This window comes from Ambystoma mexicanum, chromosome 5q (assembly GCF_040938575.1).
Source record: "Ambystoma mexicanum isolate Mex_15411 chromosome 5q, UKY_AmexF1_1, whole genome shotgun sequence".
NCBI lineage: Eukaryota > Metazoa > Chordata > Amphibia > Caudata > Ambystomatidae > Ambystoma > Ambystoma mexicanum.
The window spans coordinates 1,093,465,355-1,093,491,718 of NC_090933.1; the positions used below are offsets into that span (position 1 = coordinate 1,093,465,355).

A 26,364-nucleotide genomic window follows, 5' to 3' on the forward strand; every position below is an offset into this window, starting at 1 on the left:
GAGAGACCTATCGACAGGCCTTCAGGCTACCAAACTTACCAAGACCTGAGGTACTTCTCTCGGTCAGTAAAACTGGAAAGAATCATAGACCAGGATGATCCTTTATTAATGAGCAGGAAGTGCGAAACAGACCCATTATGTTGTATTCAGAATCTATGTCGAGTCTCTTCAACTGATTTGAGGATTCTAGAATTTGTGGATGAAACGAGAATGGATAGCATCTATCTCCACATCCCCTCAGCAGTAGTTGGGAGCATGCTGCTGGAAGCAGCAGAAGGCTTCTTAATGCTGGGATTTGACATTACTAGAGTAACAAAGAACACAAGGGGATCACTTCTCGACTGAGCACACATCATCGGGCAAACTAGGAGGCCTACCATCTCAAATGGAAAAGCTCATCTCTGTGTAGAACTATCTAGCCAGAGAAGGTCCATCGAGACAAGTGGAGAAATCCCAACAACATGATAATGAGACGGATCCAGACTCGCCACCTAGCCGGCCTCTCCCGAAAAGGCTGGTCCACCTTAGGCAAAATCAAAAGTGTAAGGTGGATTCCGCCGTAGAGTGAATGAACTTTATTACCATGTAGGCGAATGACACACGATCTCAATGTCACTGGGCCTAGTAAGATCGTTGTTTTGTTCTCCCCTGTTCCTCTCCCTTGCCTTGTCGCGCTCTGAAACACGTGTACGAGCGCGATAGAAATAAAATATCAATGGACCAAAAACTCCAAACCAGTGTCGTTTCTGCACAGAAAAAAGGCAAATTGAGACTTTGAAGCACCTGCTGCTGTTTTGTACTGGTCTCACAGAGCCGAGAACTCTTTTAGGAGCCATGATCAAATCCATTCCATCATTAAATCCAGGGGACTGGTGGGCAGCAATGATGATCGGAGTAACTTGTCCATTACCAGTGCTGTGGTCACCTCTTTGAACAGAGAGAGTCTTGAAAGAAAGATGGGGCTGCAGTGACACAAAGTGGACAAACTCCATAGGCATCTACCTTTTGTATTGTGACACACAGCACCTTTAGTGCAGTGTCACAGAGAAGTCATTTGGATTTCTCATGAGGTTTAAATACCTTCTCTTGGGTGAACTACTGTTCCCAAGAGTAGTAAAGTGAAATTAAGGCACTCTGGCAAAATCAAACCCTCCTCCCCCCTCCGCCACCACTTCCTGCCTGCCCAGAGACACTGGAGCCTAGGCAGGGATATCTACTGGTTCCCGCCAAAGGCGAAACACACAGACAGAACCCTGCCCCCTCCCAGAACGGTAGAAGGTCTAACAAAGGACAACCACGCTAGTAATGGTGAAAAAGAGAAGGGAGGCCCAAGCTGGTACTTGGGTGCCCCTGTTGTGCTCTACCAAGACTAGTTACATAGCCTGCGGTATAAAAATACCCGACAGTTGGTAGAACACGTCCACTGCCACCAGCCATAACTAGGTGATTGTCTATGTGACAAAAAAAGTCACAGGAGCAGAGAGAAGGGGGATACAAAGTATCCATTTGACACTCCACTGAAGGTGGTGTGTGCCAATCTCTCAGACTATAGAGTTTTGGAAGAGATACTAGGTATCTCTCCATCCTTAAGAACTGTAGTTACTTGTGGATATGAACATAATCTTAAAGGAGGACCCTAAAGGTCCCCAGCAACACTTCTCATAAGGAGCTGTAAACTGCAGTAGTAAACCACAGATTTTAAAAGCTATGGAGCAGACAGACTCCATAGTACAAGTAGATTACAAAGAAGAGAGTTCCAAAAGATAGAGCCCACAAGAATGAATGGGTGGAAAAAGGCTCCACTTATTCAGGATTAAAGGAAAAAGGTCCAGAAGTCCAGCAAAAGGTGCTGGGGGTCTCACTAGGAGAGGGGATTAAGCATAACAATGATAAATCTCTAACAGGCATCCAAAAGACGACAACATTTCCAGTTTCCTGTACCCAAGTCTCAAACAGGAAGGGGAGCCTTAAAAGCCAGTGCAAAAGCTAAGAACAGTTCCTTAAAATCCTTTGATCGCAGAAGCCCCTAAAAACCTTTAGAGCCAGGCATACAAGCTACAGAACAGTAAATAATTATGTGCCCCAGGAGTTCAATCAAATTGATTGGCTGGAATGAGTGCTAAACTGCCAGCAAGAGAAATACCAAATACAGGCAAGACCAGAGGCGGAACAGAGAGAATCCCTCAAAAAAAGAAACAGAAAATCTGCAAGGTGTGGATAACCCCACCCAGAGGACAGTCAGTTAGTAGAGGGGATCTTAATTGGTTGTGTTATCCCGTACTCCCGTTGTGCTTAGCTGTTTCCCAGTTATTTAGCATAAACACCAGGCAGAAGTACTCAGGGTCGCGCGCTTCGGAACACAAATCCACAAGACCTCAGCAGAAAACTATTAAGTTCATGGATACCAATTCGAGGGCTGGAAATAAAGTAAATGGTGAGGTAGATAAAATAAATATAACCCTTGTAGAACATGTCACTCTGTAAATTGCTCCACCGCAAACAACGTGCACGCCCTTGAGTACGGGTTTGGGGTGTCTCCTGTTACAGGGGAAGGTGGAAGTGCTTCGGACTCCTAGAGTCCTCCTCTTCCCTCCATGCAACACCAAACAACGAGCACGACCTTGAGCACGGGCTTATGATATATGTAGCAGCATTAGACGGTCAAAATAAAGGGGACATATAGATCAGTATGGTCCAGATGCAGTACCTATACATTATATGGTGGAATACCCTTCCATTATTTTAACAAGAGTGGAATTGTGTGTAAATCAGCGTTGTGTGTTCCACACATATACAAATCTCAGAGTGGTGATTTGTTGAGATCAATGAGGTCTGGTGTTATTAGGTCGAAGGGAATTGTTTTGCAACAGTGTCAGAGACAGTATAATAAAGCATATTACATATATTCTTTTAGATAACATCATAGAAGGTGTAGGTCTGATTTTTCTTGATCATCGAATTCCAATTTATGTCAATGGTAAATTACTTCTCTAATGTTCCAGCTATGTGAATGTGACCCTGTCATTTATATTTGATGATTAAGATATAGAAGGCTTGATTTGACAATGTCTGAAGTTATACATGCCTGCCCCAACCCTTTTGTTTCAAATGTGATGATTTTCTGGACTTTGCCACCATTTTATATTCCAAAATCCATCATGACACTTCCTACTCTCCCCTACGGACACAGTTCCTTTTCACCTCATCTACAGACCACCCAAAAAAAGATTGAACCTTCCAAATATATGTATGCACTATAGTACCCACGTTCATACTCCAAAACCTTTTCAACGCTTTAAGTTCTCCCAAGTTTCTATTCGTATAGTAGAAAACATTATTGCGTCTCTCAAACCTTCCAGGTGCCAGGGAGATAGCTCCTCAGCCCACATAATCAAAGATGCAGCCAAAGACCTGGCACCCTTTATATCAAAACTAATCAATGCTTCATTCGCATCTGGTACGGTCCCTAGCAATTTAAAGGAGTCATGGGTCTAACCTCTCCTAAAAAAACAATCCCTGGATCCCACGATCCCTAAACACTATAGGTCGATTACAAGAGTCACGTTTTTACTAGAGTAGAAAGTAGCTTATTTCCCTATCCAGGGGTACTTGGAGACCAACCACCTCTTAGGGATTCGACAATCTGGCTTCAGGCCACCACATGGCACCGAAACGGCATTGATTGATCTAAAGACTCAGATTGATGAACTTAAAGACAATGGGAAACTTGCCCTTTTATTACTATTAGATCTGTCAGCAGCCTTGGATTTGGTGGACCACAAAGTGCTATGTAATCGGCCACAGCAGCTTACATTTCCCAGGACGCTATAGCATGGAGCCAATCATTTCTGAACAGGACTATGCAAGTCTTCTCTCCCTCGGCGTCAGCAGACCCTATCCCAATAACATGTGTTTCACCAACAATGTATAATATCTTCACAAAGTCATTGTTTGATGACCTTGACCATCTGGGTGTCACCTACACTAATTATGTAGATGACACCCAGATCCTGATACCTCTCAGTGGAGACTATGCCACTGACGTGGCCTTAGTGAACAAAATGCATCTAATCATTCAGGCATGGATGGCCTCCCATGGCCGCTGCCTGAATGAAGATAAAACTGAGCTCCTGATACTAGGAGCATCAGCTAACCTCAAAAAACTTAGCAACAAATACACATAGTTTAACATTGACGGGAACAACATTAAAGTGGTAAAAGAGGTAAAAATGCTAGGCTTCTACCTAGACTCAGTGCTTAATCTAAGCAAGCAAGTAAACGCTACGGCCTCTGCAACTGCATATACTTTCAAGCAAAATTTATCTCAAAAGAAAGCTCATTACCTTAGCTAGAGACCTTACCCTTTCAAAATTTGATTATTGCAATGCCCTATACTTAGTTGCGAATAAGTACGTTGTCAATAAACTCCAAATACTTCAAAATACTGCACTTAGAACCGCCTTAAGTATTCCCAGGAGAGAACATATCTCAGAGGTGAGGCGACAGAATAAATGGCTTTCTATCAAGGACACAATTCAGCTTAGAACAGTCTCCTTAACCCACAAATGTCTTAATCATGCTGCCCCTTTCTACCTGAGTGTCAAAAAATCCTCAATACGTCCCACTAGGACTGCCAACTCATTTTGCCTGGTAATTCCCAGATACAAATTGAAAAAAGCAGGGGGAGAAGTTTCCCTGTTATGGCTGCTCAGCTTTGGAAGGCCTTTCCTCCCTCTCTGACATCCGACCAGTCCTTCCCTAGCTTTAGGAAAAATCCCATAAGCTGGCTATCGGCGAAGGACCAATGACATACCTGGGATAGCTACTGAGTTACTTTCAAATGTTCACATAATGTTCCTTTGCTTTTTAACTGATGCCCGTCACTGTCCTAGTGTGTTATGCTGTACTATACTGTATGCACCTTTGTATCTTTCTGTATATATTGTCTGTAATTGCACTAATGTAAATTTTAACTTTCTGCAACACGCCCCGATACCTTTGGGTTTGGTGCGCTATATAAATAAATAAAGCAAACAAACAAAACCAAGCCCAACACCTCCTTCATCAAAGACTTCATGGACTTTGTCACCACCATAACTCTCTTACACGCCAACATCATCTTCCTCTGTGACTTCAACATCCCTAGCAATCAGGCAATCAAGTCAATGAAGGAAGATCTCCACTGCCTACTCGACACAATGAACCTCACACAGCACATGAACGACCCAACTCACAGGAAAGGTAATATCCTCAAGCTCATCATCACCGCCCTACCCACCCTCCATCACAACCCTCCTATTCCGCTCGACCGGTCAGATCATTTGGCAGGCCACCTTGAGATTAGGCACACCACAACCCTCAAGCAAACTCATTGTAAAGCAAGCTAACAAGCCCATAGATTCTTCAAGAACTTCCCCTTGGAGGGTCTCAAAGAAGACCTCAGCAAACTCCGCCTCATATGGGCTGATCTACCAGGACTGCAACTTGCTTCTCGAATAACTCGTCACCCTCACAAACATCAACCACCATACCCCAGCAAACCAGCACACCCTCAAGCCTAAACCTTCTGCACCCTGGTAGACAAGAACTCAACCTCAACAAACAAATCAGAAAACAAGAAAAGAATTGGTGAAAATCTGGCAGCGCATCAGACCTGGCCCTGCTCAAGAAGATTTATCAACACTGCCACCGGCAACTACTACCAAAAACACCATAGCCAAGGCCAACAATTAAGCAGAGTCCTCTCCAAACCCATCAAGCACTGCATTAACCCACTGCCCAACCTACCCGTAGCACACTCCATTGAAAAATCCACTACAATCAACTCTGTCTGTGTCAACAAGCTCAACATGATCCATCAACAAATAGAATAAATGCTACAACTGACAACACTACACATCTCTTGTCGCAAAACCACAACTACCTGGACAACATCCTCCCTGCCTCTGTACTCAAGACCCCTCAGACTGAAGCCCTCCTCCCTTACCTGACAATTATTAACAGTGTCCTAACTCAAAGCACTGTCCCCTCGACCCTCAACACTGGACAAATCCTCACACTTCTTAAGAAATCAACACTGGTCCCTGACGATCTCAGCAACTGCCACCCCATCACCCATCTTCTCTTCCTAGGTAAGACCCAGAGAAATCAGCAGTCGTGCAACTCATCGAAGCCAGTTACCAATCTAGCTTTATTCCTAGATGAAGCACAGAAACGACTACCATCAAGGTGATCGATGATAACCTTAAAATCCTTGATGGCGATCCTTGCCTCCAGCTCCTCCTTGACCTCTCAGCAGCATTCGAAACAGTAGACCACCAGACACTCACTGACAATCTACATGACTTTATGGGCATCACCAAATTCATCCTCAGCTGCTTCAAACCCTACCTTGCTAAACCGCCAACAGTTCATACAACTGGATTGGGTTTGACTAGACAGGTGTCTTTCCTGTTCCCCATAATAGGTTGAACTCCCAAAATCCAGCCCAAGGTTGATTTTGGAAATCCACCTTAACAGTGACCCTAACCTCCAATCACACACATGCACAATTTAGCATTTGGCTGCTTGCTAATCAGTGCTGGCCACAATGCACAAACCTTTGTGAGCAATTAAGTACAGTTGCCCGGCTACTAGATTACCATACCTACTATATACACCATTTTGTGAGCTTTCAGGAAGAAAATGGCTTCACATGAGCCGCAGTCTATAACATGTGCAGCTACTCTTTAAAATATACTGCCAGTACACCTATCGGGGTCAGGTTACTGATCCAGAAAGACTAGGAGACACCTTGGTGAGAGCCTCCACTTCTGGGAAATAAGCGTCACCAAATGGGCAAAAACATTAAGAGTTGCATCTTCTTTTTTATTTTTTATTTTTATTTGAATTCAGCTGAGTTAACTCAACTTTTTCAAAAACAATTTTAGATTACATACTTAAAATCTTGTTATTTGTAAACTTGCAGGTCAAGGAACATAAAAATTTGTGAGAGGAAAAAAGAAAATATTAAATCGTTAAGAAATGAATGGTTGAATACCACAAAACAAACAGTGAAAGCTTAAGAACAATACAAATAATTATAAAAAACAGAAAACACCAAAATCACATTACTAACGTAAACACATTTAGATAAATGAACTTGATAAACCAAGACCTGTATTACCATTCGACTAAAAAAGATGTAAAGAATGAATTTAGCCAAAAGGGCAACAACCACTCCTTCCGCTTAAAATCTAAAGTATTCAGCAATAACAATCCTCTAAGTCATTATTCAAACTCTGAATCATTGACCCTGTCCAGATTCAATACATTTATGAAATTAAAAGTTGCATTTCAAATACTCATTACTTTGGTTTCCAAAATTATTGGCCATCGATTTTCAGGAGACATAAGCCCAAAGTAAGCCAAATGCCGATTGAAAGAACAACTTCGCAAGTCTGTATGAGCAGACCAGTCCACAATGTGTTTCAGCGTTTCTTTTACATTTACATCACCACAGAATCTGCAATAGTTCTCTTTAGGATCAATGAGTCTTCCTCGAGCAAAAATGTCCCGTGTTGAATACAGATTAAAGCAAAGACACTGAATCACAGTTCTAAGTTGCGGAGACAGTGCTCTGCACAGATACGCTTCCACTACATTAAGACTTTTCGGATGAAAACCATGGGACTTGAAATCCTTGTATGTGAGACATTTAGTTCTAGTTTCAATCCGTTCCCACTTGTAAACTTCATCTTTTGCTCTATCCGGATTGCTCACCAAGGCGTCAATTATCACACCAGCCTTAGCCAACACTTCAAGAACACTTGCAGTACATGTTCGCACAAAAACATGGGAAGAGGAAAGCATATACTTCGAGAGGTATGCTAGAATGGTATTTTCAATGTTCACTATGCATTTCCGATACAAGGCACATAGACGCCACTGATACACAGAGAGCAGAGAAGTAAGACCCAGCTCATGATGCAGCCACGGCCCAGGAACACATTGTGGAATGCGGAGGACACTCCTCCAAAATTTCACCTCCAATTTATTCAGACAAAATGCCGGTATAATATTTTTGGTCTCTAAACCATATAGTATGGTAGGCATAACTTTCTGCCGCCAATGTTACCGCAGGGCAGATGGAGAATTTGCCAAATTTAGATAGAATGAGACGTGTTTGCGATATGGCTGTGTCAAGCTGGTATGCAATGATTTTCAACTGAGAGTCAATATAAGGTTGACCATCAAAATCAAGACCTATATAAGTAGCTTGGGACAATCTCAACCATCACATTTTTGATTTTCCAGTCCATTTTAGATCTGCGGGTAAGCCTAGGTGTGTAAATCATAATGTGTTTTTTCTTTTAAAATTAATGACTAGTTTATTCTCGTCCAAATAGACGCTTCGAACTGAGAGTAAAGTTTGAAGACCTACAGGGGTTTTTGAAACCAGAACAAGGTTGTCAGCATACCACAACGCTCTGACAACCAAACCATTTAATTTTGGTGAGTCGGAGCAGGCCATTGAGAAGGAAAATATTAAAGAGGGCGGAAGCAAGGATACAACCCTGCTTCAGCCCTCTGAATGTTGCGATGGCCGCCGACAACAAGCCTGCCAATGTAAGTCTAATCTTTATACTAGTGTCCGAGAGTAGAGCATGAATAATATCACACAAGGTGGCAGGACAACTGGCTTTCAACAATTACGACATGAGCTTCACTCTCGACACTGAGTCGAATGCTGAATGCAAGTCGATGAAGGCAAAGTACAGTGGCTGTTTAGTGGTTTGTGCATGATCTTTCAAGGCATTCAGGGTTAGAAGGTTAACTACCATCCCAAGTCCCACTACAAAGCCTGTTTGATTAGGGTTTTGATGTCCACATGATCAAGTCCACAAAGAAAAATCCCTCAGGACAAGCCTGGTGAAGATCTTGCCCAGGGTGTCCAATAATGCAATCGGGCGATAGCTATTAGGGGCCCCATGATGGCCTTTTTTCTAAAAATCGGCATTATCAAGGAAGTACGCCATGAGTCTGGCAACTGTCTAGACAGAAGTATTTGGTGGAATACATTATTTAAAATGCAGGCCCATATTTTTGTATTTTCCTTAAACATAAAATTAGAGAGACCGTCGGGACCTGCCGCACGAGGCGCTGAGGATTTGCATACAAATTCCTCAATCAATTCTGTAGAGCACTCTAGCTGCCACCCTGTCGCAGACTGCCTTTCATCTCTATATTCTCTGAAGCTTCCCTTGGCATATAAATGGGCAAAATGGGCCATCCATTGTGCTTCTGACACCCCATTCAGTTGACTACTTGCTTGTGTGTGAATTGATGCATTACCAAGCAAGGCCCATACCTGTGCCGAGTTTTTATTCTGGGTCGCATTCATAAAAACCTCACTATCTAATTGAAATAAATGTGCTTTCCTTGCATGTGTCCAATTCCTATATTTGCACTTCAAGGCTCTACGGGCTGGTTGACGTTGTGTTTCAGGTACTTTCAATGTCCCTCTCAATTCTTTCCTATAAGCTATTTTTATTTGATGTGACAACAAATCAAACCCATGAGCGACCGGTGCATGCATTTGTCAATGTAGATGTTTCTAAAAAAAAAGACAGCACCTCTACATAGGATCCATGACTAACTTCCCTATGATGATCCATAATAGCCTTATTAAGAGCCACTAATGAGTTATCGGACCACCTAAAGCGGGTCTTGGCATTATTAATGGTCAATGTTTGCTTGTGCCATTGTGATTTATTCTCCACAGGCATCTGATCCCAGAGCCAGCCAGTTTAAGGAAAGGATATGGTGATCGCTAGCTGTCTGTACGATGATTTCCAATGTTGTGGCTTTTTGGAAGAGGAAGTTGCACATGTAAATGTTCCCCTTTGCCATGTGTGATGTGGAGGAATGTCCCTCCTCAATGTACCATTTGCCATATGTAGGTTGCAATCTTCAACCAATGTAGTCAACCTCTCCTTGTCTTGTGATCGAGAAGATCTACACACCTCAAGGCAATCCAAATTGATGTCGCCTGCCAAAATTATACCCAGTATATTAGGTGCTTGTAAAGCTAATTCCACAGCAGTAGATAAACCTCTATAAACCATATCATCCGAGATGCCCATCGGGTTACGATACACGTTGATCACCGCTATAAAGTCACTAGAGTTTGAGACTTTAACCATTTGTATGAAGTTATTAGGGGTGGCCCACTTAGTTTACTTCAAACCTTGACTAATTTTAACTGCCACCGTAAGACCTGATGTCGGTCGTCGTCTATGGGCAGCTAGAGCTGGTAACAACAATACTTCGTGATCATCCCACACTGGAGCCACTAACATGCAAGTCTCTTGAAAAATTACAATATCAAAATGTATACGATGATTTGGGCCCCATTGGACGCGAGAATGACTTCGTATTCCAGCTAGCCAAAGAGATGTTCTTCGATGTGATTTCTGTTAATGGTTATGCCTTCAAAAGCTGGCCTGGCTCACGGTTCTGTGCCACTGATAGCTTCCAAGATCTGTCTCTGTCCATATTGTAAGCCAACGCCTTTTGTTGTTTGATGTCTTTACTCACAGATCGTGTCTTATTATCTTGGAACAAGCGTTCTGGATCTTGTGCAATCAGGAATCCCCTTTTGAATGGCTCCATTTTGGCTTTCCAAATTGAATTTAGGACTATGCCCGATTTAACCCAGAGCCACACAATGAAAAGATTCTGCTCACAGACAAACTCAACCTGGTCAATGTCACCAGAGGAAATGGCCTCCAAGCTCAGTACCTCTCCAAATATGTTCAGTATGCTCGAACGGCATAGATAGTATTTCTCATAGGGGGCATCACAACATTTCACAATAAGGGAGTGACAATTCGAGAGTTTTTTTGTTTATGCTGCTCGTGATGGTTTAGATTGGCTATGGGTTTAGTATGCATGTTTTTGTTGAGGGGGAATTCTGAGCCCTGTACCCCTCGAGCACAGGACATTTTAAGCATGCCCGCACCCTCGTCAACTGGTTTACAAATTGGAGACCCACTTGCAATATCATTGTGGGTCCGTTGAATGGTACTAACGGCAGTCAAGTCCTTTTCACTTACATCATCCTGGGAGGGATTAGGCAACATTGGTTCAGTTAGATGCTGTACTAGATAGGTGTCAACTGCTGCTTTAATTGCTAAGGTGCGTTCTCGCAGGTCTCCGTCTTCGGCGGAGTCTCTAGATTTAACTGGCATTGCCGACCTAACACCTCCTGCAGTAGTCAAAGAGTCGCTAGAATCAACTTGTGTCTGGTGATTAGACAGTTGTTCAGATGTGGAGCCAATTAGGTCTATCAGTTCTGTCAGTGGAGCATAATTACTAAGATGAGCACAAGATGAGTATTATTGGATGCAGTTAAATTAGCCAGTATGAAAACTGGAGCAGTACATTTAAGTGCTGATGCTACTACTTCAGCTGCCGGTGTTGGCAGCATACGCTTGGCTGGAACACTAGGTTGTTGAATTGTAACCTTGGATGAGGCTATTGTAGGCAATTTGCGAGGCACAGCTTTAGATTTAACAAAAGAGCGTTTCTGGGTCGTTGTTTTTCAGACTCCCCCTCTATGCGAATCCAGGAGTCATTAGGTGTTACCACTTCGGCATTAGGCTTGTCAATAGGACACTTTTTTTTTTTAATTAGAGGTAATGCATGAGCAATTGCATTTGAGTTAGGCTGATTAGTCTGTAAGTGACTTCAATCCAGCAATCCAACTAAGTCAATGCCTAGAATGGGATGCCCAAGGGAAGCCCTTATATATATATATTTGTATGTCAAAGTTTGTTAAATCTTGATGATGAACCCTTATATAACGCCCCTCTCTTTGAATCCCCATGACCTCACTGAGACAAGAAGTAGGTTTGTTTTGCAAATTAAAAGATTTATTTGAAGAATTAAACTATATATATATATATATATCACATCACACTTTTATGAACAAAATAATATCTGAATAGCACACTTATGAATATGGACGGTAATCAACAATGGGTAATATTACAAAATTGACAATCTCTTTAATCATGTAGGAATAGTAAGGATAAGGTAGCAGCGAATACTTTTATGGTTCAAGGAAATGCAAGATGGAAAGAATGCAACACAGGAATAAACTTGATATGATTTCAACAAAAGATAATATGATCACTTTTTCCCCTGTGACTACTCACTCCCCCTTATGCAATATGAAGAGATGGAAATGAGGGCACACAGGTTTCAGGAATACAATCAAGAATGCAGTTCAATCCCAGTTCCCCCCAGCAAGCTTAGAGAAAACAGGTATGATTTTAAAACGGGCAAAAATGCTTTAGAAAGTGATTGCAATGGATCGGAAAATCTGCTAAATTGATTTCAATTTACTAAAAGAGATTCAGGATCAGTGATAGTTACTTGAGATTGGTTCAGGTCAACACTAGCAATGATTCATGAATGATTATCAAATTGAAAACGAAATTCAGCAGTTGCAAACAAGAAGCAGCTATTTTTACAAGTGGTGAAATGGAGCTAAATTGCAATTCGCAGCAATTTTTCAGTGTGCGTAAATCGCGATTACGGAAAAACTAATGAATTGGAATGTCGTTTTGGGTTAGTTGGAAAGCTTAGGATCTTAGCTTTAAAATGTGCGGTTCAAAAGATACGGATGTTTTTGTGGCACCCTGGTCTGCGATCAGCACTGCACAGCGGTCTGCGTGGCCTCTTAGACTGGATCAAGCGGGTTCTGGATACAGCTCTGCTTTCTCTGGATCTGGGTTCTAGCATAGGGTTCTTGGCTAGAAGCAAACAGCACAGCCCGGCTGTTGAGAATCAGGTTGCAAAAGATTGAGGCCTGCTGAAGAGGATTCAGCTTGTGGATTAGGCCTCTCTGCTTCAAGGTTCTAGAGTTTGGTTCTAGAGTTGGTTTTAGATCTGGAGTCTGGATTCTAAGTTGTGGTCTCTGGAGTCTTTCGGCAGGGTGCTGCGCAGGAATCATTTGAGTAGTGGAAAGGTGTGTCCCCCATTTGTCCTAAGCAGTCTCTATTTATTTGTTTCCAAAGTGGGTGTGAAGGCTGACTTTCTATGCCCAACCCCCTAAGGATTTGATAGGTCAGAGCATCTCCTGTCCCCTGACTGGAGAAAATGATCAGCGTGTCATGAGGTGTCATGATGCTGTGTATATGGCTTAGCTGAAATCCCTCCCCTATGCTTTTACATAGAAAATCTCTTTAATAACAAACACATTTCCAAGGTGCACAACGTGTTCATAATACATACACACATCACAGATTACTTAAGGTACATTCTTGTCCAACTCTGATCTTCCTAGGAGCTTTGGTTCAGAAATGACAACTTATTCGGGCTTTTGGTGGGTTTCGCAATATTGGTTCTGCACCAAATTTGATACAGTAATATGCCCAGGGAGGATCTGCATGCATGTAAGTTCTTATGTTCATAGCAAAAACACTACAGCTGCAATATTAATAAATCTCGGAGTTTGGTCTCAGAACATCACACGACGTCCAGCTTAGTCTTAAATTGCGAGTGAATTTGTCATTTTAAGAATCTCAAAGTTTGACATTTCTGTCAGCTTGGTAAAATGTGTTATAAGCCATTTTATAAAAAATACATTTGCTTTCAATTCAATACACACAACGGTTTGTCTCCGCCCCCAGAAGCTTGGCTCTGACTCAGAGGTCACATGTCTCGTTTCCTGCCAGGAGTTGTTGACCAGGCACACCCAAATCAGCATATTCTATTCAGTTGAGAGTCTATTGTATCTTTCTTCCTGCCAGCAGGGGAAATCTCCTCCTCTCACAATAGTTCTAATTAACTTGTCCATGCAATATCCTCTCCTGTTGGTAGGAAGGACAAGGTCTGAAGGGTTCCCATGGACAGAAGGCCTCTTGAAGTTTTAATTAAATCAGATACCTTCTAGTCAATTGCAACAGAGTTCCTTGTGAAAAAAAAATGCATTTTATAAACTTAAAATAAGCAATATATCTTTAAATAAAGTCTTTTTCAACATGAAATCACTGTGTAGCACTCTATATGGCATTTTGATGGAATTCTCTTTGGCATATTTAGCTTCTGAAACACAGCTCTCCTGTCAGAATTTAGAGATCACCAGCACCTGTCGGAGGCGAGCAACGGTACTACACCCATTTTGGACAGCTGTCTTTACATCAGTATCTTTAAAAAAGGATTTTGCTTGATAGCATATGATTCTTTGCTGATACTGTATTGATGTGGATTCTTGCCATAGAGTAATGTGGAACACCCAACAAGAAGGTTGGATCTTTTTGGTGATTTGTGAGCCATGATTTTAGCACATTTTGACAATCAAGAAAATGAATTCCCAAACAGCTCTGTGTTGCTTTTGGCAATCAGCATTGCTTTTTCCAAGTGGTTTCAGGCTGCTTTGTGGATGGCCCAATGGTGGTTTTAGGCAGTGATCTCCTGGGCTCCCCAAGATAGGCAAAAGTGGATGGCAGCCTATCTTTCAGATTTTTACTGCGCATTTTTGGCTGGTTTTGAGCGAGTAGCATGCTTTTCAGTGGCCATTCTGATGTTTCTGCTGCCAGCAATGCACGGTACTGTTGCAGGGCTTGGATGAGTGGGTTGATGCATCCCACAAGTGTCCATTCCCCGCCAATCAGGCAGACCCTCAGATACTTGCAAATAACCAACCTGCCCTTCAAGTGACTTCACCAGAGGAACTGATGAAATCCAATCTAGTATTGGATTTGATTGTTTTGAAAAGATATTTTCAAATCCATTACTTCAAACAGTTTAAATAGGCTAGCAATGGTAGTATTAAGCGCAGCCAGTGTAATTTCGATTAGGGGCACATTTTCAAAGGGATTGTCTGAGTGAGCAAGAGGCAGTCTGCGCCTAGGCGTTGGTTGCAAGAAGAAGTCCGCAATAGTATGCACGGACTGTATAGTAGAATCCATGGAGCCCGGCACATCATAGTTTGTTGTAATCGGACTAGGTGTGCACGAGCTGGCATGGATCGAAATGTTGGATAGCGCAGACAAAGACACACTGCCCTCATGTACCGGAGACATAGGATCATCTTTATATATTTTTCAGTTTGTTTTAGGAGGAAAGGCAGCTCCCCTACACTCCTTTATTTTGGCACAGAAGGTGCAGATGTCCCTATTAGAAAGGGGAGTGCGAAGGACTGGAGTTAGAGTGATGTTTTTCCATGCCACTCGCGTGGCGGAGTTTGGTTTACTACTAGTGCTTCTAGTCGGCTGAAGCAGTAAGCCTGAAACGTCAGGCATATTTGATTTTAAAGTGTAATGCATATAATCCCACTTAGCCCCTAGTGGTGAAGCCTCTTCAAAATAGAAATTCAACCAATGCAAAATCCAAAGCTTTGTGCGAAGTTAATGCGTACAACTATCTCACTTTGCAAGTGATAAGGAGAATCAATCGAGCACCACACTTCTGACAGCAAGTTATAAAAACACAAGAACCCCAACACTAGCAACGCTTCACCGCGGCAAAGCGGCCAAGCGGTACTTGCTGGGTGCATGCAGATTTCACAGTTCCTTACAATCCTCAGCTTAAAGTGTGCCGGGATCAAAGGAAATTCTCCCGCAGTGTCCCGGCACAACTAGGACTAGTAGGACTACTAGCAAATGATCTCTTTGCCCACTCAGAGACCACCAAAATTTACAATACTCCTCACTCTAAAATATCAGCAATGCCAATAGTAGACACCTGAGACAGATAAATGGGTGCACAGTGATACTCCTCCCTGGTCGCAGCTGGTATGCGCAGTTATATAGCTATTTTAAACTACCTCAGCACCAGAGCCCTAGAGTCAATCCGCACTGGGGCCATGTCCCACTAGCACACAAGCACACGTGCCGCAGATACACCAGGCAGCCGCCTCAGACTCTATCCACCTCAGCTTTACCTTAAAGACAATCTACAAAGTTAAAGAAACTACGGCTGCACAACAGCACAGCCACACAGAGTTGAAGTTGAAGTAACTAGGCAGCCCCAGACATAAGCGCCACCCAATACCAACCGGGCAAGGCAGTACCAAGGTAGCGCCAAGAGGATTTTCCACTCCGCGTAGCACCAGGCACCAAACACCTTTCACTGAGCACACTTGCTCGTGGCTTCTCCCAGCAGCTCTCCGATGGCTTCCCACTAACAGCTTTCCACAGCACTGCTTGGTGCGGCTTTTCTTTCCACATTCTCTGACTAGCACTACGCTGCCGAGCCACACAGAGTCATGCCGCACCTCTAAGCAGCGTAACACCCACAGGAAATGAGTCACTAGAACTGAGGCCGCTTCCGACTCTGAGAATCTATCGCATCATATGCGGCACAGTGTCTCAATTTGAGTCCCAGTCTCAGTTGCATCCTCAATGAGATCTAAATAGAACTCACTGGGGAGAAAATTCCGGGAATCACAATAATCAAGCAAACAGTTGTGGGACTATTTTTCTACATTGTAAACACATCTTGGATTGCTTGTGGTCAGATGCTCAGGGGACATGACCTACAATGTCAGACCTTTCTGTAGTGCAACACACAAGCTAAAATGCTAGAAAAAGCAGTTGAGAAGTGTAAGCAGTGGCTTTATTTCTTTATTTTTACATTTATATAGCGCACATACAGCCCAAGGGCATCGCGGCGCTGTTACTTCTGGGTGGCTTGGTTACAGGGCAAACTTGCACATGTAATTCAGTTAGATATTTCAAATGAAAAAACAATCGTGAGTTACATATAATACATTCAAGACAGGTGCTGAGGGGTTTGCGAGGCAGAACTAGTCTGTGCTTATGTAAAGAGTAATGTTTTCACGGCTTTGCGGAATGCTAAGAGAGAGTCTTCTCTCAGGGGTGGTGGCAAGGCGTTCCATAGTAGAGCTCACAGGTAAGGGAAGCTAGCGCCCCCGGCTCGGGCTCTCTTGACTCTGGGGATTGAGAGCATGTTGGTATAGGGTGCTCTGGTCGGTCTTGTGGAGATTGTGGGGTGTATTCTCTCAGAGAGGTATGGTGGGTCAGTGTGGTGGATACACTTATGAGTGAGAGCAAGGGCTTTGAAGAGGACTCTTTCTTTGATTGGGAGCCAGTGCGCCTGTTTCCTGGCAGCTGTGATGTGTTCCCTTTTCGGGATTCCGATGGCAGCACGCAGAGCGTTGTTTTTTATTACTTGTAGTTTGGCCATTTTTCTGGTGGCGGTATCCAGGAAGAGGGCATTGCAGTAATGTAATCTAGATCCAGTAATAGCTCTTGCAATGGTAATACAATTGTCCTTGGATAAGAAGGGTCTGGCTGCGGTCATGAGTTTGGGGTGATATGCGGCTGAGGAGGCGATAGCATTGACTTGCCTAGTCATAGTTAGATTGGAGTCAAGATAGATTCCCAATGTTTTTACTGAATCAGCCACAGGGATTCTGATGCTGTCGATAATAAAGTGACTGAAATGAGAGTCAAGGTTCTTAAGTGTTTCCTTGGTACCTACCCAAAGTAATTTGGTTTCATCAGAGTTCAGGCAAAGCCCATTGGCTGCCATCCATGCTTGGAAAGTATTGTAAATGTCGTTGAGGGTCTTGGAGTCAGTGTCAGTCACCTGTCAATGTGAGGAGGATCTGGGTATCGTCGGCGTAATTAGTGTACGAGATACCCAGTGAGTCGAGGAAGAGGGGCCGTGTAAAGATATTATAGAGGGTGGGCGAGATACAAGAACCTTGTGGGATGCCACATAGAATGATGGTAGGTGAGGCTGAAGCTAGGTCAGAGAAGACTTGTATGGTCCTTCCTTGCAGGAAGGAAGAGATCCATGCAGTGGAGTTGGGCGAGAATTTTGCTGTGGTAGCTAGGTGGTGGCATAGGACTTTGTGGTCGACAAGATCAAATGCCGCCGAAAGATCCAAGAGGAGGAGGAGAGCGGGCTTCCCTGAATCTCGGGCATCACCCATTTGGTTTTTTAGGTCGAGTAGGGCAGTCTCGGTCCCGTGTCCTGGCCGTAATCCGTATTGGCGTAGTCCGAGAAGTTGGTTTTCCTCAAATTGCTGTGCCTGTAGATAGGCTGCTTTGTCCAATATCTTGAGCAGAAAGGGAACCATGGTAATGGGCCGGTAGGTGCGGTAGGGTCGAGGGTGGGTTTTTGATGAGGGGGCGGACCCAGGCTGCCTTGAGGCACAAGGGGACTTTGCGCTGGCAAAGGAGGCATTCACAAATGCTGTGAGAATGGGGGTAAGAGGGGTTGCACATTCCTTAATGAGTGCGGTTGGGCAAATGTCACCTTTGCAGTTAGATTGCTTAATGGATTTCATGATGTGGTTCATGTCGCATTCGTGAATTTCCTTGAAGGAGAAAGAATTGGAGGTGACTTGGGGGGAGGGGGGGTTGGTGGTGTAGAGGCAAGGGGGGGGATAGATTCAGGAATTGTCTGGTTGTCTGCATTTTGGTTTGGAGGGTGTTGAGTTTGTCTTTCATGGCTGTTTGAATCCCGTCAAACCAGGTCTTGCCTTTGGTGAAATTCTGTGGAGTAGGTGTGGGCTTCTCCAAGTCCCTGAAGATAGAAAATATCTTTTTAGTGTTGGATTGGGCTTCCTGGATCCTGGTTTCAAATGAAATGGCTCTGGCACATATAATCGCTTTTTTGTACTCTTTGGCCCTAGTTTTAAGTCAAGTTTTGCTTCATCTGTATGGGTGGTTTGCCATAGGGATAGTGCTGCACGTTTCTTGGATCGTAGTGCAAGGAGGTCCGAGGTGAACCAGGCATTGGTGTGACTAGTTGGTTTGGCCTTGCATGGTTTAAGAGGTGCGATAGATTCAATTGCCGCTTTAATGGCTATGTCATAGGTGCAGTCGAGAAAGGGGGCCTGAAAGCTGGTCCCAGTAGGAATGGGAGAAGGTTTTCTTTAGTGAGGTGCCTAGAGCTTCTGGAAAGGGCTTGTGGCAGAGGTGGTGCCTGGACATGCTTATTGTGATGGTGCAGTTGTGTTGGGCTATCCAGTCTAGGGAGCGGCCTTGGATGTGTGTTAGTCCAATAATAGTGTTGGTGAACCCGAGGGTCTCAAGTGCAGCGTTAAGAGCTTTGGCTGCAGGGTCATTAGAGTCATTGAGCCCCAGAGGTTCAGGTCCCCAAGTACGATGGCTTTGGTTGAATGTTTTAGGTTGTCCGAGAGGAGGTGAGTAAGGGCTGCTTGGAAATCGCTTACGGGCCCTGGTGGTCTGTAGACAAGATAAAGGGTGATGGTGCAGGGGTCTGATAGTTTAACTTTGGCGGAGAGGTAGTCTCTGTTGTTGTTTGTATCTTTCTCTGTTTTTCTGATAGAAAGGGAATCTAACTATCAAGGCTACTCCTCGGACCATAGTGGGGCGGTCCTGTGATAATGGTGTAGCCTGGTGGGAGCGCTAAAGTGAGTGTGGGGCCTAAGGCCTTGTATAGCCAGGTTTCGGTTAGCATAAGGATATCAAGCTCATGGGTGGAGATGAGGTCATGGATATCTAAGGTGTGGGCATTAATCAGAGAACATCTTAAGTGAGGGCTGGCACAGTCATGGTTGCTTTTGGTGGTGGTTGTAAGAGGCATCCTGGGGCATACACGCAGCACCAGGGGTATCATTCCTAGGGGTCATATGTGGCCGCAGTGACAACATTGACATGGTTGTTTGGACTCACAATATTGGGCATGCAGGTGACAGCAGTGGTAGCATTAACATTGTTAAGAATCATATTCATGGACATACATGTGACAGCAGCGACATCATTGACAATTGTCGCATTATTAGGCAAGCAGGTGACAACAGTGGCACTGATGACATCCTTGTTATAAGATATTTGTGGACATGGTAGCATTATAAGTTATATCATCAGACATATGTGTGACAGTAGTGCCATCAGTGGCGGTCGACATACCAGTGGCAGCGAGGGGCATGCATGTGACAACATTGTCATTATTAGCATTATTACTGGGACTCGCATTGATTGACAGGTCGGCGTGTGCAGTGGCAGCTATCGCGTCATTGTTGTGGATCATGTTCGGGCTCATACAAGTGGCAGCAGTAGCAATAGTTGTGGTAGTCTTGGCATAGGTATCATGGGTCATACGTGCGGTAACAGTGGAGGTGTTGATAACCTTAGACGGGTGGACGTGCTTCAATGTAGAAAGCGAAGTGAATTTTGTTCAGGGTCGAGGCAGGCATGTAGTTGGCTGGTGGAGATATCCTGCAACCCATGTGTATGATAGGGTATGATACGGTGGTCGGGCGGCTGGGATGTGGCACAGTGAGGGGGGGCACTCACCTGGCAAGGAGGGCAGGGGGTGTGAGTGACGGGAGGCAGGGGTGTCGAGAGGGCCGTTCGGTACGGGTGGGGTCTCACCTTAATCTTGCATGAGTGGGGTCAGCTTGGGTGGCATGTGAGCAATCCAGTGCAGCTTCATGGTGCGGCCTGGAGGGCATGCGGGCAGGGAGGATTTCCTTTTCCATGTACCTTCTCATGGGCTATCCTATGGCACAAATCTTGTGTATGGAAAGGGCTGGGCACTCTGCACCGTTGCTAACAGGGCCTTTATGCTGGCCTTTTTCCGCCGCTGGCTTCCGCCTGCCAGTTGATGTGGATTGAATGAAGCAGCGTGGGAATGCTTAGCAACCTAGTAGAGCCTCGATTTCAGGCCGCGTTACGCCGGCCATTTTGGGTCAGGCAGCACAGTGCAGGCATACACGGGCGTCGGAGGGGGGCTGCTTCCGGCTCGAAAATACGAAAAATAATTATTATGATCTTACCGGATCAGAGTGGGCACGGGCCACTTGTGCAATGATGCAGTTTGGAGGGAATCACTGCAATGGGGACGGCGTCGGTGTCGCAGTCGTGTAGGCAGGCTGTGATCAGCTGGGGCTCACTCGAGTGAGATGGGCTTGGAAGTGTTGACTTCAATATATCTTTTGTTCACCTCTTTAAGATGGCCCGCTTGTTGATACCATCTCCCTGAACAGAGCAGCCTACCATCAAAACCAATCTCCCTTGTATAGACTAAAAAGTGACAGCATGGCTAGGTTCGTCAAAAATCCAGTAAGGTTTTTGGACTGCAATAAATATTTGAATAATCTTGAACACATCTACATTATCTTCATACATATTCCTTGTGGATCGTACTGAAAATGTGATTGCGCATTAATTGGTGTCCTCCGAACCTAAGGCATGCGACATACACATTTAAGTCTCAATCTGTAGAAATCACTTTATTTGTTTTGGTGCCCAATGGCTTCTTGGGATGCCTGATCTTAGCCCACCATAGTCACAACAAAAGCCAAATGTCCTTAAAACAAACACCTATAAAACATGGCTACCAACTTGGATTGCTCTCATCTCGAAAGAGGATTAATCTTCCTGAGCCTGGAGCATATATGGAATTTTATAAAAGGCTAAATTTACTCACTATCCCATGACGAATACAAAAACGGTGGCACAGCATGCTGAAGTAGCACTCACCTGTCAATGAGCTGCCAAGCATATGAAAGGTCTCCCACTATCTGCATGGTGATCAGGACTTCCTCCTTAATGTTAATGGTCCGTATCATCTGATGGAGAAACTTGCGAGTGTCGGCAAGAAACTGGCAAACTTGCAGATTGGATTCCAGCTGGTGAAATTCTTGAACCTGATTGAATATAAAAAGCAAACAAAAGCCTATGTCAGATAGGTCCTGGAGATTAATTTTTTATTGACTGAAACACATTTAGGTATTACCACTGCTTCTCCTATCAGCAATTACTTCTCTAATGCTTACCAAATGCAGCTGAAATAAGGTTGAAGAGATGATGTAACTATCTTAAGATGACAAGTGTCAGACGACAGATGAAGGAATAAAAATACTATAAATTTCAGAGAGCCATTCCCCACTAATGAACCAGTTATCATATGGTACTTAGTGGGAAGCTTTGTACATGGGTAACTAGGGATAATGCAAAATAGATGAGAGGGGTCTCCAAGAAGGGTGCGCTTAAAGAGCACGTTCGACAATTTAAGGAAACAGCAATACTTTATGCATTATGGGAAGGAATCATCGTAGTGAACAATGCTTATTGTTAACGGGCTAATATGGATGATATTTTATACTTTCACTACTGTAGACATGGAAACACTGGTTTGGCCAACACACATCATTAGCGGGGTTGTTGGACTATTATTAAAGTGTCTGAACAAATGAGCGCATTACCCTATGTGTGTGGAATGTTAACGCATACATTTGTCTCATTGCCCTTACATTCCATGTGATGAGAAAAGCCTTACTGCTTCTGAGGAGAGATTTTCCATTCAAGTTTCTTCTAGCTCCAAGAAATTGTACAGAAGAAAAGTCAACTGGATGAGGACCAAGCTTTTAAGCTGAAGCGGCCATCCAGAAAATGTCCCTGCGAGGGCAGAATTTAATTGTCATTCTGGCATCCTAAGTTTCTGGGTTCCCTAAACCTGTTACAGACTTCCAAAATTTTTTCCATTTTTCTTTTGTGACCAGAGTGATTTCTACAGAACTTCTTTTGCCAAGGCAACCCTTTTTCTGATGTGCTGCCCTTAGTAGCCCATGTGCCTACCAGGGCAGGGTGCTTTTTATGCACCCCACTTCGGAGCTTAATAATCACCCCAAACACAATCAAATTTTCAGGCGATCCTCTAGGACTATATATGAAGAAAATGTTAAGAATTCACCAAGCTTATTTAAATATTTATTGGCAGTCCGAAAACCTGACTGGAGAAAGGACAAACTCAATATGATTGGAGGAGTAGACTGCTGGAAGCTGCGATTTCATTGTGGCAATGCTAGAGGTGTATTCACTTTTATCACATTTGTAGCCCAATGCACTTGGAGTACTACTATATGCATAAGTCCTGTTCGTAGTCATTATGTTTTGGGTCATCCCTTTGTCCATGTGTACAATATGGCAAAGCCCAAGTGGTGGTTTTGCAGACTTTAGTTCATCCTGAGGCCACAAAGGCCCTCTTGGATTTAGCTTAAACTAGTGTAGACAGGCTTAAAGACTTCTAGACATCCGAGCATACATCCTGTTAGGGTAGACAAGTGTGTTTAGTGCTTTTTAGGGCCAGCCTAATTGACTGGCAAGTGAAAACCTGGTGTGCTCACCTGTTATTACAGTGGAGGGCTGATTTAGGCCAAACCTTGAGTGAATGTATTATCAGTAGGGGGCCATATCCATTCCTCAGATCTTTACTGGCTGAGGACCCTAGTGCGGCTGCACTGGCTGGAACCTGGCTCCTTTGTCCTTGTTCTGTGCCGCTTCTCTGAGTATAGTCTGCAATCATGAGCTCTTCTTTAGTTTCATGCGGCCTTACTTGCTATTCCTTTGTGGCGTGCAATGTTGACTCCCAGGCAAATCGTTCTGGCCTAAGTGCCTTAAAATAGGAATTCCATCTAGCCTGGAAGTTTGATGCCTTGCTTCTGCCCCCACCTCAGCTCCGGGTCGGGTCTCTACTGTTCGGAGGCCCCAACTGCAGCTAACGAGATCTAAACCAGACACCTCACTCTTGCTTGTGCACTTACCATTCTTCAGACTCATCACCTTGAGTCCTCTAAGGTGTTGTCTCCAGGGTTCAGATGTAGTGGGGTTTATATTCTATGGACCCACAAACTCTTTGCATCTGTTTTTCACACTGACCTGACTTTTTAGAGGGAAGTGAAGCTTTTTAGCTTCACTCCACTGGGCTTTTGCTCACATGTTATGGGTAAAACGGACTAGTACTTCAGGCCATCAGTACTGGGAAACTATGTTTCCCTCAGTCTTTTGACTTTGTTACTTTTTTTAGTAACTTTTTATCATTGCACAATGCATTTCAATGCAGTGCAATGGGGTTTCTTTTGTATGATCCTAGACTGCACTCAAAGGGATTTTCTGGTTTTCTTAAGATGCGCTAAATGTAAGGGTGAAGTAGACACGGGACACAAAGGTGGCATGCCTGTTGGCATTAACCTTTATTTAACATAAACATCAGGAAGAACCCCATCTGTCCCTGTACCTAAGAGGGGTTTCCGTGCCTCAAATAAAACTAAGGATGGTGTCAGAATGTCTGTCAAAATCAAGTAGTCCACTGCCCTGTGTCCCAAACCTATTTCCGTCCTTTACACTTCAAAAGAAAACTATATAATAGGTTGCACCCGATTCCAGAAGGGTGGCTCCCTCCTTCTGGATGGTTTTAGGCAGTTTGTAAATTATCCAGGAATATCCTCCTTGCACTGTCCCTCACTAGGTTTTTCTTTATTGTTCCACACAGATGGGGGCAATGGGGGAAGGGGTCACTCTTCCCCATTCTTTCTCAGGCAATTCTTTACAGTTCAACAAAGGTGGGGAAAATGCCTCCCTTCCCCAGGCCTTTCTTAGGCTCTCCTTCAATAATCCTAATGATGACTTGATTTTTAGACATATCTTTCTTCCTCTGGTCTTCCCTAGACTTGTACTAAAGGAAATAAAAAAAATAATGAATTAAAAAAAAAAAAATCTCTTTTCCATCAGTATTCTTTTGACTTTTGCAAAAGGATATCTCTTCCTTGTCCGTGATCTATAGGGCTCCCATGCTGAGCTAGCCCACCCAGAACCGAACAGCAGCCTTCCCTGGTGGTGGTGTTATCACTCACCTCTGAAAGCTCCCATCCTGCGGCTTGGTGAGTGCAAATCTTGTGACTGGACGGACTATGTTAAGACCTCGGATCCTTCTTTGGGCCTTCTCTGTGTGACCAAATTACCTTTACTTACCTCCATAGGATCTCTTTGGCATTGGCCCATTGTTTCCTATGGGAACGTAAACTTAACATTGGAACTTCAGTTACTTGCATTTCTAAGGCTTGTGTCTCTTATGAAAACAGTTTGAAAATGTTATGGTCCCACTTTCTGCATACTTGCCCATGTTATGCAATGTTATTTTAAATGTTTACTTACCAGTATATTTTGTAGTCACATCCAAGGCACACATTACATAATGCATATATTTTTCAGATGTATTGTATGGACCTTTACCCTTATGGTGTAATAATCAACAGTACTCGCTACAATATTAAACCAGTTCACACTGAAGCATTGCCTTTCAATGCTCATGGCATTATACCACTTGGAGAATCAGGAAAACACCCTGTAAGCCAAATAACAGTCAACATCTGGACCACAGAAATGTAATCTAATGAAAACATCCGTAATATTCAGAATCAAGAGTAGCTGCGGTAATTGGGGCACACAGAGAAAGCAATTGTGAAGCCAATAGGTGCTATCGACACTGGAAGCGGTCTTCTGGGGATTCACTGTGGGAACCTGCACTTCACAAAATCCTCAGCATTGAAGCCGGACTTCTGTAAAATTAATTATGAAGATCAGGGAGAGCTGGAAGGTTCGCAGGCAATGCTTGGTAGGTGAGAGCCACCAGGGTCGGTTCGACTAAAAATACTGGTGACTGGTTGCGCTGTCTATGGGATCAGTTTGAGGGGCTGCAGATCATGTGGGCCACCAGGGTTGCTTCGACTGTCGAGTAGGCAGTGAAGACGCTAGCAACTGGATATGCTGTATGATTCAAAAGGTTTGATGCAGCATTCCATGATCGAAGATCCACCAGGATCGGTTCGACTGGCGATGATTGGCAGTGAAGATGCAGGTGGACCGACCAGTGGTTACAAGGCGGCAGATACAACAAAGACCTTATAGTTCAAGCCCAGGCAACAACGTGCTCAGCTACTATGGTGTGGCGGAGAACAAGTTTGAACGTGCAGTTCGAGTTCGATGAGCTGGGTGAATGCCAAAGGAAGCTCTGGATGGTCCTGGTAGCTCGAGATGCAGTGAACTCAGTTCAACGACAGTTCAACCAGTTCGATGTGATGAAAAACAGGGATCCTGCCGGACTTGGCTTCACAGGTGGTGCAAGTCCCTTTCAGGAGTCTCAGGGACAAGTAGAGTCTTTGTTCTGAGGCTCCCGCCGCAGAACTTCCGGACCCTAGTGCAGGCATGTGTGGTCTCTCACATTGATGAGGGAAATGCTCTCCTGACATGGCTCAGAGCTGCTCACTTGGCTCCCCTAAAAGCAGTCTAGACTAACATCGCTGTCCTCGAGGGCCTCCGTCGAACTGTCGTCACCGGATGTTATAAGTAGGACGCACGACGCCCGTAGCCTCAGTTGTAGTTTTTTCCCAGAACGTGTGGCACCAATCTTCTGCCAGCATGACCACAGAAAGCCTTGCGGAAAAGTAAGCTGCAATCGCATAAGAAATTCTGTAGCGGGGCAGGCTGGGAGGGAACGATGTGGAATACGTCGTCGGAAAACATCCCATCGAAAGAACGTTACCAGGTAAGAAAGTAACTTGTTCTTCGAAGGGATTGGTTCCTCCGACTT

General features: G+C 44.0%; 1 protein-coding gene across 6 annotated transcripts in view; it reads right to left on the reverse strand.

The window, feature by feature from the left end:
• The window catches only part of WASHC5 (WASH complex subunit 5), a 1,117,936-nt gene that overhangs the window by 533,194 nt on the left and 558,378 nt on the right, over positions 1-26,364 (reverse strand). For all 6 annotated transcript variants that reach the window (XM_069621617.1, XM_069621614.1, XM_069621616.1 and 3 more), the window contains one exon: positions 21,477-21,643. In XM_069621617.1, the coding sequence (XP_069477718.1) occupies positions 21,477-21,643 (167 nt within the window). The remainder of the gene's footprint in view (positions 1-21,476; positions 21,644-26,364) is intronic.